This window comes from Ranitomeya imitator, chromosome 1 (assembly GCF_032444005.1).
Source record: "Ranitomeya imitator isolate aRanImi1 chromosome 1, aRanImi1.pri, whole genome shotgun sequence".
Lineage (NCBI taxonomy): Eukaryota > Metazoa > Chordata > Amphibia > Anura > Dendrobatidae > Ranitomeya > Ranitomeya imitator.
The window spans coordinates 968,694,738-968,710,063 of NC_091282.1; the positions used below are offsets into that span (position 1 = coordinate 968,694,738).

At 47.3% G+C, this 15,326-nt stretch overlaps 1 protein-coding gene across 4 annotated transcripts in view; it reads right to left on the reverse strand.

Moving 5' to 3' along the window:
- Positions 1–15,326, reverse strand: part of LARP7 (La ribonucleoprotein 7, transcriptional regulator) — a 72,942-nt gene that overhangs the window by 34,189 nt on the left and 23,427 nt on the right. For all 4 annotated transcript variants that reach the window (XM_069743831.1, XM_069743832.1, XM_069743833.1 and 1 more), the window contains exons 3-8: positions 13,048–13,148; positions 12,889–12,972; positions 12,138–12,302; positions 10,018–10,126; positions 2,065–2,439; positions 576–714 (exon numbers count right to left, since the gene is read on the reverse strand). In XM_069743831.1, the coding sequence (XP_069599932.1) occupies positions 576–714; positions 2,065–2,439; positions 10,018–10,126; positions 12,138–12,302; positions 12,889–12,972; positions 13,048–13,148 (973 nt within the window). The remainder of the gene's footprint in view (positions 1–575; positions 715–2,064; positions 2,440–10,017; positions 10,127–12,137; positions 12,303–12,888; positions 12,973–13,047; positions 13,149–15,326) is intronic.

Consider the following 15,326-nt stretch of genomic DNA (forward strand, 5'->3'; position numbering starts at 1 on the left):
TTTTTAATCACAGCTTTCATGCGTCTTGGCATGCTTTCCACCAGTCTTTTACACTGCTTTTGGCCAAAAATGTAAGCAGTTCTTCTTTGTTTGATGGCTTGTGACTATCCATCATCCTCTTGATTACATTCCAGAGGTTTTCATTGGGGTTCAGGTCTGGAGATTGGGCTGCCCATGACAGGGTTTTCATGTGGTGGTCTCAATTTGCCAGAGCTGTATTTTTATGCTATGCTTAATAAAAAATATTAATGGTTGTTTATTGCAGTTTGAGTTATAAGAAGATGGATCTCACATGAAGCAGAGGAATAGATTCCTTCTAGACCCTCAGGACAGGCCAACATTTGTAGTATACATAAAGCTAGAATTCCACTTTTGGCTTTGAAACGAGACCTAAACATGATTCTTTTGCTTCCTTGTTGATTGGCTCGTGTGTATGGATCAGGCCAAATGACCTCTGAAGTCCCCACCGGTAAGTCTCATCAAGGCCACCTGGCTGCCCCTTCTCGCTTTAACTGTACATATAAAGTATTAAAAAGCACAAAAAAAAAACAAAACAAAAAAAACACAAAACATACTTTGATAAGACTCTTAAGGGGATGACTTCTTCCCCAACTCTATGTCTCTCCCTATGCTTCTTCTTTCTTTTTCTCTTCACCTTACAAGCAGAAGTTTCCTTCTTGTCACTTATATCTTTTTCTTCTTCAGTCGAAATCTCTAGAAAAAAAATAATGAAATAGAAAGCTTATTGCACTTTCTGGCACTACACTACAGACAATCTTTAATTTGTCAGAGAGTGTGCAAATGCTCCTTAAGGCTGCGTGCACATGATCAGTAATACTAGGGTTCTGGATGCTGCCTTGTACAGTACACACACGGTGGATGGAATTAACAGAAATCTCATGCCCCCTGTGCAGTGAATTTTTTAAATTAAAATAAAGTGGTCTTTTCTTTGTGTGCGTTTTTTTTTTTAAATTACCGGGGTAGTAATGGTGGTGTCTGATAGACGCCTCTATTACTAATCCCAGGACTTGATGCCAGCTGTGATTTTTGATGAATCACAACTGTCGTGAAACACAATTACCAATTCCAGAGCTGGGAAAATCTAATTGATGCTGCCATTCTGGTGCTGCTGCCGGCGTGTATGTTAGTTTGTTAAGGGCTGATGAGTCGGAGAGCTGGACAGGACTGGCTAACCACACACACAACTCCCACCTATGGGGGTGGTTTCAGCAACATAATGTGACCTTGGTTTGGGTCACATGTTCGAGGTTGCAAGGTCCTGTATGAGGTCAGGCCTGTGTGCTGGAAAGTCCTATGAGTGGACGGACTTCCTGAAGAGCACATGGTGAGGCCGTGTACCTGGAAGGTCTCTGTGCTGGAAGGTCCAGTGAGTGTACTAGATTCCTGAATAGCACATGGAGAGACCGTGTACTCGCAGCATCTGTGACGGCACTGTGTTGGGGAAGCTACGGACCTTCTGAGGGTCTGGACGGACGAGATGGTGATCCCAGTAAGGCAGCTTCCCTAGAAGCCAGGACTGACGAGGAGTCAGCGTGTCGAGCAGGAGCTCCTGTAAAGTAACTCCAGACAAGGGGGTTATAGTAAGGGCAGACAAGTATCTGCCATTGGAACAGACTGTTGGTGCTTGTTGTGTTGTGTGGATGTTAATGAACTGTTCGGCGAGTGGTCGCCCATGTTAACTGGACAAAGAATCACGGCGTGTTTTGGGACCGTAATTCAAAGCCATATACTACGAAGTGCTATGTGAGGTCTGTGATGTGTAACATGGCCTACGGAGGTTTATGAGTTACATAATAAACCGCATAGACTGTTTTATGAGAAAAACGTGCCTGTGTGCCTTCATCCCGTTGCCAAGCAAGTGTCCCCCAACACATGCAGTAAGCGCTGTCTTACAAGCATAACTGATCTGCTCAATCAGCCATTCTGGACACCATCTCAGAAAATCCCTTCAAAGGAAACCTGTCACCAACGCCGTGGAATACGACTGCGGTGCATAAGTAAAATAAAATAATATCCTCCAACACATTCATAATGTCTGCATACCTCTACATTCTGTCAGCTCTGATGAGGGCAATTTTGATGGTGCATCTTCTTTATCGTGCAGTTTTCTGTACTTGGAAGAGTCCTGCTCCTCTGAATTGCTGTGCTTCCTTTTGGCTGGTCTGCCTTCCTCTGACAGGTCCGAGCTCTCTGCTCGGTCTCGTTTCCTTGTCTCCTTCTTAGAGGCTTGTCTGGTAGAGTCTGATGTATCCGTTACTGAGCTTTCAGAAATACTGCGCTGCCTCTTAGATTTTGCGGCTTCTTTTGTTGATATTTCCATGATAATCTGGTCACTGATCTCATCCTCTGCTGTGTCATCACTTTCCTTTTTGCTTTTTGATTTTTTCTTCTTCTTCTTCTTCTTCTTTTTCTTTTCCTCTAAAATTAAACAGAACAAAAAATGTATCAGGCTCTTCTGCAATTGTGGCTTCAATACATAATGTAAGGGGCTGATCCCAACAGCTCCCGCAGCACTGCGCTGACTAATCGGATAATCAAGCTTACTGTACACCGACGTGACAAGAACAGTGCTGCATGTTTTGCTCTTGGTGCCAAGCCTGAAGTAATTTGTGAACACTTCCCCATTCCTTATGTGCCTGCATGAGATGGCCACCTCACCAGGAACATGTGGCCAGTAATGACCCGACATTTATGGTATATCCTGTAGATATGCCATAAATGTCTCAGATGGGAATACACATTTAAAGTGCTGATGGATAATCTAATTCATGATACTCTAGACCAGGGGTGAACAACATTATCTGGTCCAAGGGTCACAATAAAACTGAACCAATTCCAAGGGCTGTAATAAAACTGTAGCAGTTTTATGATATAGGACAGTTATAAAATATTGCAATTAAAAGCCATAAATCTCAAATATATGCAAGCTCCAGGACTCCCACCAATCATGAAAATAAGCAGTCACCTTCTCACCTGTTTGCACGCTAAACAGTAAGAGACCCTGCATGCTGCACGCTCTACTGTACAGAATGCGAGCTGCTGAAAAGTGTTTCACGCCTCTCATAAAACTACATTGAAAACAAGCTCATTCATGTGTGGCCACCTCTCCACGTCATCCACTTCTTTCTAAAGTGATACATAGTGGTAAGGAGACCTCCTTTCTGCTAATATTTAGGGCATCCAGAGAGGGATCAGCTATTTTCTTTCCAGACATGATGTGGTGTAATCAGACGTTCCTGCTTCATGAAGAGGTGCACACCTCTCCATGAATCAGGAGCATCTAAGGAGCATCTCCATGGGCCACGTCAGAAATCTTACTCCAGTTTCTGACTAGAGTAAGATTTCTGGAATAGATAATGTTACAGCTCGTCATGAATTAGACTAGCTGTAGTGTCATGCCCCTTTGGCACACTGCTTCTGCCACATGTCCACCCATTTTTGAGGAGTTGAGGGACTTTTTTAAGCAACTACGACAGAATTCTGGTGAAATTGCTTTGATGAATAGGGGCAATAGTAAACCATAGGCACGTATCCATTCTTACACTGCATTATGCCACAAACCTTCACTCTGGCAACAAACATGTATGGCAAAAACCAGCACAAAGACAAAAATTTCTATGAATAGATGGTTGGTGGTTGCACAGAACAGCATCATGGGCCACAGGCTATGCCCCTCTAATCTAGCCTACGCAGCTTCATTTATGATCTTAACATCCCTACAATTTCTATCGTAATATGGAGTAAATCACATACATCTACAAGATGTTTTTTGATTGAAAGATTATCACCAAATTGTAAGTGCTCATCATTGGCCATTAAACCTTATGCACCAAAGTGCACATTTCTCTATCGCCTTTCATTGGGGGACACAGGAACCATGGGTGTATGCTGCTGCCACTAGGAGGCTGCCACTATGCAAATAAAAAGTTAGCTCCTCCTCTGCAGTGTACACCCCACCGACAGGAAGTAGGATCTTCAGTTTAGCTTAGTGTCAGTAGGAGGTGGACACGGGTCTTTCGTTAGACCCTTATCTACCTCAATGTGCGTCGTTTCCCTTCAGGTTTTTCCGGAGGGATACAGGGTGAACAGTCACACCTGTAGTCCCACTATGCGGACTATGAGTACGGCGTGTACTGCCACCCCGTATCCTCAGATTCCTCTCCAGGACCAAGATCCTAGCACACAAGCGTGCTCAGAAGTCCGGTCCTGGCTCCGTCCCCCACCCACTCGCCCACCAGAGCCTGTCGGTCGGAGGAGACGAGGACGTCCATCAGCTCCGTGGACGTCTCATTCCTTCCAGGTTAGTACCGGCGGGGGATCTTTAGGTGAGTATTTTCCCGCCCCACCCTGTGGCTTCCCTGGATCCCAGAAAAAAAAAAAAAAAAAAAAAAAATCCTATTTAGGGGGGTTTTCTGATGCGAATCGCATCTCTTTTCAGCCGCGCCACTTCCGTGGATGCGGCCTCCCTGTTCCGGCGCGGCTGCCTTTACGGACCACCGCGCCGCTTCTTGTCCAGGCACGCTATCTGCGTGGCCTTGCTCAGGGGGGGGGGACATTTCCACCTCGGGTCCTGCAGGCTTCCCAGCCCCAGCTTCAGCGCGGTGGCTTCGGCCCTCAGTGGCTCCCCTGCTCCGGCCGCTGTTTGCGGCCGTTCATTTCTTTTCTGCGTGGTGGCTTTGCCAGCCGTCGCATCGCTCTGGCCGCTGTATGCGGCCGTTCTTTTCAGCGCGGCGGCTTCCCAGCCGCCACATCGCTTCGGCCCTCTCTGGCTTCCCTGCTCCGGCCGCTGTATGTGGCCGTTCATTTCTATTCAGCGCGGCGGCTTTGCCGGCCGCCGCATCGCTTCGGGCCCCCTGCAGCTGCGTCCCTCTGGCCGCTTACAGTGCCTCTCATCCTCCCTCAGCGCGGCGGCTTGCCAGACCGCCACACCGCTTGGGACCTGCGGCTGCGCTGCTCCCGCCGCTGTAGGCGGCCGCTCACCATCGCCTTCTGCGGCGCACGGTTCTCCGCTGCGGCCCTTCCATGCCGGTCACCGATCGCTAATTTAGGCCCCGGCTTCTGCCTGGGCCTACTTCCGGTGCCGGACTCCGCCCCCCTTCCTTGTTCGTCGGGCGGGCTTTTCTCCCGCCCGACAATTTCACTGAGAACCGCCTTTTCTCCTCCCACCGACGCCATCTTGGGACTCCTGAACCACGAGTCCCCTCCTCCGGAACAAGAGAGTGAGATAGTACAGTGGTAAGGTGTGCAGGCTTGCAAACAGAGAGCTGTGAGTTCGAACCCCAGCAATGAAAGTTAATTTTAAGCAACGCAGATCGATCAAGATTACGGCAGCAGGCCTTACCACCCTCCTGCCTAAGGGTCTATTTCTCGCCGGAGGTCCATACCATCTAGCCGGACAGCTTCCTCCGGATTTCGTCTGCCGTAAGTAGCTCTGCACCGCAGACTGACACTCCGCTATGTCTGTCCTGCAGCAACCCGATTGTTCCCACCGCCCAGGATCCCCCAGCCGATCCGCCCCAGAGTGATACCCATCCCAGGCTGGGCCTCCTCTCTGTCTCAATCGGTGGCCAATTTAACAGGGGTGTCTCAAACCCTGGTTTCCGTGCTGGATTGGTTACCCCTGCAGACCCCCGCAGTAGCCACCGGGTCGCAGGAAGCTCCGTCCAAGCCTTCCAAGGCTAGCTGCAAAAGGTCCAGACAGGAACGCCGGTCTGAGTCCTCTTCTCGCTCCATCTCGCCACTCGGTCCTCCTCTGCGGTCGGCGTCCTCCCGATCCTCATCCGCTGAGTCAGGCGAGGCTTCTCTGATGCGCCTTCGGAGGATAATTTGGGGCCGGATTCGAACCAAATCGCTAACATGAGGGATATGGTTCAAAGCCTCATTGGAGCGACCAATCAGACCTGTGGCATCGAAGATTCCTCTACGAAACCCGCAGATCAGGCGGTTTCGTTTAGACGGTCTAAACTACCTCCCAAGGTATTTGCTCCTCATCCTGAATTCGAGGAGCTTCTGGCCAGAGAGAGCGAATTCGACCAGACGTTCTCAAAGAGACAAGCGTCTTGGAGTCTCATATCTCTTTCCTCCGGATCTCATTGCCAACCGGAATGAGAGGCGTTAGAGAACGACCTCTCCCCCTGTGGATCCGTCGGCCGCTAGACTTGCCGCCAACACAGTCCTTACGCTGTCCGGTGGGCGGCTCTGAAAGATTCCATCGATAGGATCATGGAATCCTTCGTGAAGTCGGCCATCGAAACTGCCGCATCATCCCAATGCCCGGCTTTGGCTTCCTCATGGGTTTCGAAGTCTGTATCTGAGGGGCTAAACAACTCCGTTGGGGCATTCAAGCTGGAGCTCCGTCAGGCCAGCTGGAGGAACTTGCCACCCAGATTACTCATGCCGGGGAATAATTTGTTCCCGGGACGTCGCGTCTTCTGCCGCACGGGCGCCCAGTAATGTCGTTGCCAGCTGTCGCACTGTTTGACTCAAGAGTCATCGAAGAAGTCCCTCACTAGCCTGCCTTTTCAAGGTTCACGTCCTTTCGGTTCCAAGCTGGACCAAATTATTAAGGACGCCACTGGGGGCACCAGTCCCCTTCTCCAGACCTCACCTACTTCCCCTTAGGCGGCTACTTTGGTCTTTTCGACCTTTCTCGTAGTTTGCGGCATCAGATTCTTCTTCGCAACTGCAGAGGCCACAGGCATGTTAAGAGAAGAAGGTTTTCTTCGGCTCACTCTTCCCTGGCGTGCCCGCTACTCCTAAGGTGGATTCTCCAGGTCCAGGACTGGAAGTTCCACCTAGGCATGACCCACGACTAGACCCCAGCCCGTTTCTCAGACTGGGCAACCGTCTCCTGTTCCTCAGGGACGTCTGGGTCTCCTCAGCAGAGGTCGCATGGGCCAGGGCACCTGTTCCCTCTAGACACAAAATCTTCTTTTCACGGTCCTGGGATCGTTTTCTTCAAATCCCAACTTACGAGAGACCCCGCTCTAGTCCCGGGTTTTCTTTACTGCCATTGTTTCCCTCCTTAAATCCGGAGTAATCGTTCCCGTCCCAGAACAGGAACGGTTCACAGGCTTCTCTTCGAATCCTTTTGTACTGACAGAGAACGACAAGGGTCGTCCCAGTCCGGATCTCAATTTGCTGAACAAGAAGTTTCGTCGGAGACACTTCAGGACGATATCCCCTCGTTCAGTAATCGCTTCCATGGAGGCTCAGGAATTTCAGTTTCAGGTTCCCGAAAGTCTATCCATCTTTCCCGACATTCTAACTGTTGCGGGTGGCTCGTCAACAGGAAGAAGTTCCGTCTTGTTCAGCGCCTCGTATCTCCGGGCATGTTCTTCGACACTTGTCGGACCAGAGTCTTCCTTCCCGAAGACAAGATATCCCTCCTTTGTCAGGAAGTTCACTTGCTCCAGGGTTCTCGGCTCCCCTCCTTTCCGATGGGCCTTAAAGGCCCTAAGGAGGTTGGTTGCAACATCGGAAGCAATTTTCCCTTCGCCCGTTTCATTCAAGACTTCTTCAGCAGGCTATTATATCACAGGGGACAGGTCTGTCTTCTCCCTGCATCGTCCGATCCGGTTTTCTCCCGGGTCAAATGGTTCCTCGACTGGTGGCCGAGGTCACTTCTCTTATCCCAGAGTAGATCCTTCTCAGCATATCCTTCCTTCCAGTTCCCTGGCAGGTGGTGACGACGGGCACCAGCCCGCTCGGCGGAGGCACGGGGCTTTGTCTCCTGTTCTTTCAGGGTTGTTGGTCGGCGCAGGAGTCCTCTTTGCCGATCAATGTTCTCGAGTTCCGGATCATCTTTCCGTCTTGCCTTCACTGGGTAAGGATTCTCAGCAGCCTGCCAATTCGAACCCAGACAGACAATGACACAGCAGTGGCATACGTCTACCACCAGGGGTGGACTCGGCGTTCTCTGGCCTCGGCCGAGATTCCAGGATCCTCCTTTGGACAGAGGCAACGGTCCTGGTGAGCTCCGCAGTGCATGTCCCCGGCGTGGACATTTAGGCCGCCGACTTCCTCGGCTTCGAGGGCCTCGCGGCAGGGGAATGGTACTTCAGGAGGTTTCCCGTCGGATTGCTCTTCGATGGGGGACTCCAGAGGTGGACCTCATGGCGTCCCGATTGAACAGGAGGTCCCTCGGGTCGGCCCAGGGTCCCGTGATCCTCTCACAGTGGTGTTGACATTTTGGCCATTCCTTGGTCGCAGTTCCTGCTCCCCTATCGGTTCCCACCCCTTCCCTTGCTTTCCAAGCTGTCGATAAAGATCAAGGCGGGATGGGTGCCGGTCATTCGGATCGTCCCGGATTGACCCTGGAGGTCTTGGTTTGCAGACATCGTCTATCTTCTCGCGGACACCCCTGGTGCCTTCCAAACGGACCCCGATCTGCTGTCTCAGGGTCCGATCTGCCACCCGAATTATCGGTCGCTCAGTTTAACGGCGTGGATGTGGACTCCACTGTTTTTAAGAGTGTACGGCCTTTCGGCCCGGATGAGTCACACTATAATCCAGGCTAGGAAGCCTTCGTCTTCTTCCAGGATCTACTATTGTACCTGGAAGGCTTACTTTCGCTGATGCGAGTCCAACCGCTTTTCACCTATGTCCATTTTCCCTGCCTTCCATTTGGTTTTCCTTCAGGCAGGACTGGATTCGGGCTTCGCTCTCAGTTCTCAAAAGGGCCAGGTTCCTGCGCTCTTCTTCCCTTTAAGAAGACTTTATCTTCTCAGCCACAGGTTAAGACTTTCCTTCAAGGAGTAGTCCACGCTGTCCCTCCGTTCAGGGCCTCTGTGGATTCATGGGATTTAAAGGTTGTGTTGGTTGTTCTTAGGGGTTCTCCCCTTTGAGCCTCTCAGGGAGTTTTCCCTGTCAGTTCTATCTCGGAAGGTGGCTTTTCTCAGGTCCATCTCTTCGATCCGCCGCGTTTTTGAGTTGACGGCCATTTCCTGCCGTCCTCCTTTCTTTATTTTTTCACCAGGATAAGGTGGTCCCAGGCCTCCGCCTTCCTTCCTTTCTCGAGGTGGTTTTCATCTTTCCACCTCAACGAGGACTTCGTTCTACCTTCCTTTTGTCCAGCTCCGACTCATCCTCTGGAGCGATCGTTGAACAGGCTGGACCTCGTCAGGGCAGTGAGGATCTCCCTGGCTAGCACGGCCGCTTTCCGAAAGATGGATTCTCTTTTCGCCATCCCTGATGGCGTGCGTAGAGGCCTGCCGGCTTCCAAGGCGACGATTGCTCGCTCGATCAGAATGGCAATTTTGGAAGCTTATCGGGTCAAGCACAGGGGGCCCCCTCCTGAGATGAAGGCTCACTCTACCCGGGCAGTCGGCGCTTCCAGTGCGGTACGTCACAGGGCCTTCGCCGACGGCTTTGCAAAGCGGCAACCTGGTCTTCCATCCACACGTTTCGCCGAACTACGGCGGACTCCAGCCTGGGCAGAAGGATCCTGCAGGCGGCAGTGGTGAGTCCTCTGGCCTGATGGAAGTCTGTTTTTTCCCACCCCAGGGACTGCTTTGGGACGTCCCATGGTTCCTGTGTCCCCCAATGAAAGGCGATAGAGAAAACAGGATTTTTGGTTGCTTACCGTAAAATCTGTTTCTCGGAGCCTTCATTGGGGGACACAGCACCCTCCCAAGTTGAACAGCTCTGTTTACTGTCTACGTTTGAGTTCTTTGAACACTCTGAGTGTTTGAAGCTGTTAATCTGTGAAGCGCCATGGATTTTGTTGGCGCTATATAAAGTTTATTATTATTATATTATCCTTCTCTTTTACACGTTGCTTCTCCTACTGCTTTCTCACTAACTGAAGATCCTACTTCCTGTCGGTGGGGTGTACACTGCAGAGGAGGAGCTAACTTTTTATTTGCATAGTGTCAGCCTCCTAGTGGCAGCAGCATACACCCATGGTTCCTGTGTCCCCCAATGAAGGCTCCGAGAAACAGATTTTACGGTAAGCAACCAAAAATCCTGTTATCCAGAACTTACATTAAGACATACCTGATTCATGGGTCTCTTGTGCCTTTAGCTCTGGAATAGGTTTGTTTTTTACAGTTTTTGGAAACATGCCTGCTTTTCTTGGGGCTTCCTCAGGAGGGTTGTTCAAAAGCTAAGGAAGGAAAAGAAAAGTTCAAGACCTTCAACTGTAGATAATCTTAGAGATGACATAGAAGTTGTCAAGTGGTAGAGCTTGTGTGTAACCACTAACTTTAACCCTATGGCTATGTGCACACGTTCAGGTTTTTTTGCGTTTTTTTTGCGGTAGAAGCGCTATAAAAACTCATTAAAAACGCACACATTATGCATCCTATAATTTAGAATGCATTCTGCATGTTTTGTGTACATGATGCGCATTTTTTCCACGAAAAAAACGCATCGCGGTAAAAAAAAGTAGAATGTTCATTAATTTTGCGGATTTTCTGCGTTTTTCCCGCTATTCTATGCATTTGGGAAAAAAACTCATAAATAACGCACCAAAAACGCGTGAAAAACGCGGTAAAATCGCGGTAAAAACGCATGCGGATTTCTGGCAGAAACGTCCGGTTATTGTCATGAAAATTTCTGCAAGAAATCCTGACGTGTGCACATACCCTATTACTTGGGAGTCAATTTTGGTTTTGAGCTTTCGCTTTTTCCAAGAGCAATAACTATTTTTCAGCCCGCAGAGCTTGACTGTGTACAAAAATATATTTTTAGTTTCGCCATTTATCACTAAAGCAATGTTGTTATACATAACCCCTGTTAATTAAACAGAGTTAACCTCCCCCACCTTAGGTTCATCGGGCGATTGAGCTCATTATCACTTTTTATTGCATTTTTTAATGCAGAGATGCAACATCCAAAGAAAAAATAGCAATTCTTCTATTTTTACATTATTTTTTACTCTACGGCGCTTAAGGTATAGGTTATCTAATTTTCGATTTTGATACTTTGGCCTTTTGCGGAGGTGGCTACACAGAATGAACATCAAAAAGAAAGAAAAGACGTGGCAACACTCACCAGTCCTGTGAAGCGGATATGAGTCCTTTAATTAAGCATCAGTGAAACCGTCTTCACGGCACGGGGGAGAGGAGAGGAAAGGAGGTGAGCGGGGAGAGGACAACAGCCGTTTCGCGCCCACACCGGCGCTTCTACGGGTCCTCTCCTCTCCCCCGTGCCGTGAAGACGGTTTCACTGATGCTTAATTAAAGGACTCATATCCGCTTCACAGGACTGGTGAGTGTTGCCACGTCTTTTCTTTCTTTTTGATGTTCATATTGAAATACCTTTGTGGTTCAGACGTGAGCACCTCACCATATATTTGGAGCTCAGGAACTCTGTCTGTGATTCCATGTGGATTTCTTGTTATCAGGCTGTGCTGCTCTTTTTCTTTTTCTTTTTTTGTGGCTACACAGAATGTTTAGATAACCATCTAGAGGAGATGCCTTGTCACTAGCAGATGGGCTCACACAACTTGATTAAACCGTGTGCCAAGTTCCATAGATATATAAACATTCCGAACAGGGTCACCTTGACGTGGCAGGATGGCTTTTAGGTCAAAACAATGTGAACTAAGTACCCGTTGATATTTTTATGAATTATTGCTATTTATTTACTTACTGCAGGGTATTTTCTCATTTTGTTTTTATCAATTTATAAACAGTCTATATAGCAGTAAAGCAACATTATGCTGTAGGAAATCCTTTAAAAAAATGTAAAGCTCAACTATACACTTGGTGTCAAGACCAATGACTTGTTTGGCTTGACTCATATGGTCAGTATATGAAGAACATTCTGTCCCAACTGATCACCCATTAACCAAACAAGCAATATTAGTATTTCCATGTTTACATGGCAATATTCTGGTTAGTATTATGTATCCGTAATTTTCAGCCATAACTAGCAGCTGGCCCACATGTTTTGACCTAGCATTAGAATAAAGTGGCATTAGTCCTCATCAACATCTGCCCAATACTGAATGCTAATTGGGTTTTGGAGATTGCTTATATCTACACTTGGCACATTATCTGATCCTTATTATCTAATGCATTCGTATAATTTACTGTGACTTGGTCATTAAGAAACATACGGTAATACAGATAAAACAAACAAAAAGTAATAAAGCTAGAAAAAATAATCACCTCAATTGCTTTGGCAGCTTGTTCTGGGGTCTCAAACTCAATAAATGCAAATCCTTTTGTGTCACCAGTGGTTCTATACCTGGGGATGCTGATGTAGACCACTGTGCCACATTTACCAAACACCCTTTCTATCCAGCTGTGTGTAACGTTTTTAGGAAGCAGCTCCTGAGAACACAAAAAAGAATAAGTGACTGAAAAAGAACCACTGACCCCAGTCCACAGACGTTAGAAAGTGCTCAAAATAGCTGATGTAGGATGGTTCAGCTCACGGTTACATGAAAACAAAATATGAATGACGGAGACACATCATGTCTGCTGATTGTTGGATTGTTTTTGTTAAAGGGAATCTATCAAATTCTTAAATGAGAAAAATTACAAAAGTGCTCATAAAAGTAAGGAACTTTGCAATTTACCTCTTATTAAAAATTCCTTGGTTCTCAAGAACTAGGGAATATTTAATTGTATTGTGTACTGCTTGATACCTAGGCTACTGGCCACCTCGGCAGTCTGTGGTGGCAGGTTTCCTAGCAAAAGAGAGCAGCATTTGTAAGCACCGCTCTAAAGACAGCCGGATATTTCATAGGATGTGCACATGAGATGAACATAGGCTGTATCCGTAGACCACAAAATCTGATTAGGTTGTTCCAACAAATTCCATGCATGGATTTTAGCGCTCTGATCCTTTTGATCTTAGGAAGATAATCATGAGATGGGTCCGGAAGCGGCTTACTCCTATTATATATACACTTACCGCGTATACAGTACGTGCATCAACATCTTGAGGTTTTTCACCAAGGGGAAGTCGTCTTCGGATTTTTGTACTGTCCAAATTTATCTTAGAATCAAAGACGAAAGAATTAGAAGATGTGAATGAAGTGTAAGGGCGACTTGGTGATAAATAAGTACTCACCTCTACTACAGAAGAATTCTTCAGAGCTCTGGCAATAAGCTTGGGATCTGTAGTCAGTTTTTTCATTTTATTAAAGGATGCCAAAAGTGAGAGGTCGATATCTAGAAACAGAATATATTGATAGTATCCTTAGAAACCTGCATAGTTTTAAACTGCAATCATCTGAAGAATAACCTGTATTGTGCTTATGCACCTATAAACATTTAGTGGTATGGTTACGTTTTACACACCAATTGAATCCCATGGTGCAGATTAAAGAATCATAAAACGTCATCCTGCCCTGTACCATAGATGTGTCTGGTGTAGCTCAGCCTTCAATACCGACACCTTCCATTGACAAGAATTACTATTTTTTAGGGGAGAGGGGAAACAAACCATTCTTCTAACATCACATAACCCCTTTACAGGTATTATCCAAACACAATTCTGTATGATTGTACGTAGGCAGCAGTGTCTCCACCATGCACATGGTAAACGTTCACATTACCTGATGGAGTGCACCAGGTACGGACTGGGGACGAATTCAGCCCTGGCATTTGAAATCACACAGGCCCATGGTGTCACCGTCCCCAATAACCAGATGGGGTATATAACTAATAATACCCTGGATGAGGGAAAGGAAGATTTACTACAGGACCAATATTTGTAATGATACCCACGGCATGCTGAGGTAAGTGACAGAGTGATCGGCTTTGTGCTCCGTCACAACTTAACAGTATGGGTGTCTTGAGAACATTGATTCTGTTAACAACGTAGCACACAAGGCAGCCCACAACCAGACAGGCCCTTCTGGCATTTGCCAGAATTGCCAAATGGCCAGTCTGGCCCTGGAGTGCACCCTTCCAAGCACAAAATGCATTGTAAATGTTACATGAATTAGGACACATATAAAGACTTGCATTCTTAACAGCGTTTAGTCCTCAATTTTGTATCAATTTTTACTTGTAACATTTAATATATTTTTAATAAATGTAACTTCAAAACAAGTAAGTCCTGACGATCTTGATCTAAGAACAGCACCACAAGACAGACTCCCTTCTTTTTCATTGTTTTACTTTGGGCCAAATTGCCACTGAATTAACAAAAGTTGTGGCCATCAGTTCAAATAAATACATCCCCTCAACCAAATCAGGAAGTCTCACATTATACAGCACCAGACTGGTAATACTACACATGAAGCATCGTCTCCGCTTATATTTTGTTTTAAATGTCTCTTTATAACAAATCCCCAGCTTTGAGGTAAGCCTGGACTCTGCCCTGTCCTTTCAACCTCTTGTCCAAGCACTTACAATCTCCTGCTCCCCAAATCACTTAAAATATTAGGGCCTGTTATCATCTGCCTCGACTTTTGCATCTCTTTAGTTCATTCTTAATTCCGCTGCCTAATTAATCTACCGTACCTATCCCCTTTTATATGGTGAATGTAGAAAAATATATATTTTTTAAAATATATGTACATTACACTTTGGGGCACTACAGGGATAGATGCCTTTACATTACAACAAGGTGTTATTTATTTTTATTTTTCACCAAAAAAGGCTTGGTGAGAGCTGGTTTCCAAGGTACTGTATTTTTTCGGACTATACGATGCACCTAGGTTTTAGAGGAGGAAATTAGAAAAAAAAAATTGAAGCAAAAAATGTGGTCAATTCTGTACTAGTATCCCCTATCCTGGTATGCATGTCCCCCTCATCCCTATCCTGGCATGCATGGCACCCCTTATCCCTGTCCTGGTATGCATGGCCCCCCATCCCTATCCTGGTAAGCATGGCCCCCCTCATCCCTGTCCTTGTATGCATGGCCCCTTCATCCATGTCCTTGTATGCATGGCCCCTTCAACCATGTCCTTGTATGCATGGCCCCTTCATCCATGTCCTTGTATGCATGGCCCCTTCATCCATGTCCTTGTATGCATGGCCCCTTCATCCCTGTCCTTGTATGCATGGCCCCTTCATCCCTGTCCTTGTATGCATGGCCCCTTCATCCATGTCCTTGTATGCATGGCCCCTTCATCCCTGTCCTTGTATGCATGGCCCCTTCATCCCTGTCCTTGTATGCATGGCCCCTTCATCCCTGTCCTTGTATGCATGGCCCCTTCATCCCTGTCCTTGTATGCATGGCCCCTTCATCCCTGTCCTTGTATGCATGGCCCCTTCATCCCTGTCCTTGTATGCATGGCCCCTTCATCCCTGTCCTTGTATGCATGGCCCCTTCATCCCTGTCCTTGTATGCATGGCCCCTTCATCCCTGTCCTTGTATGCATGGCCCCTTCATCCCTG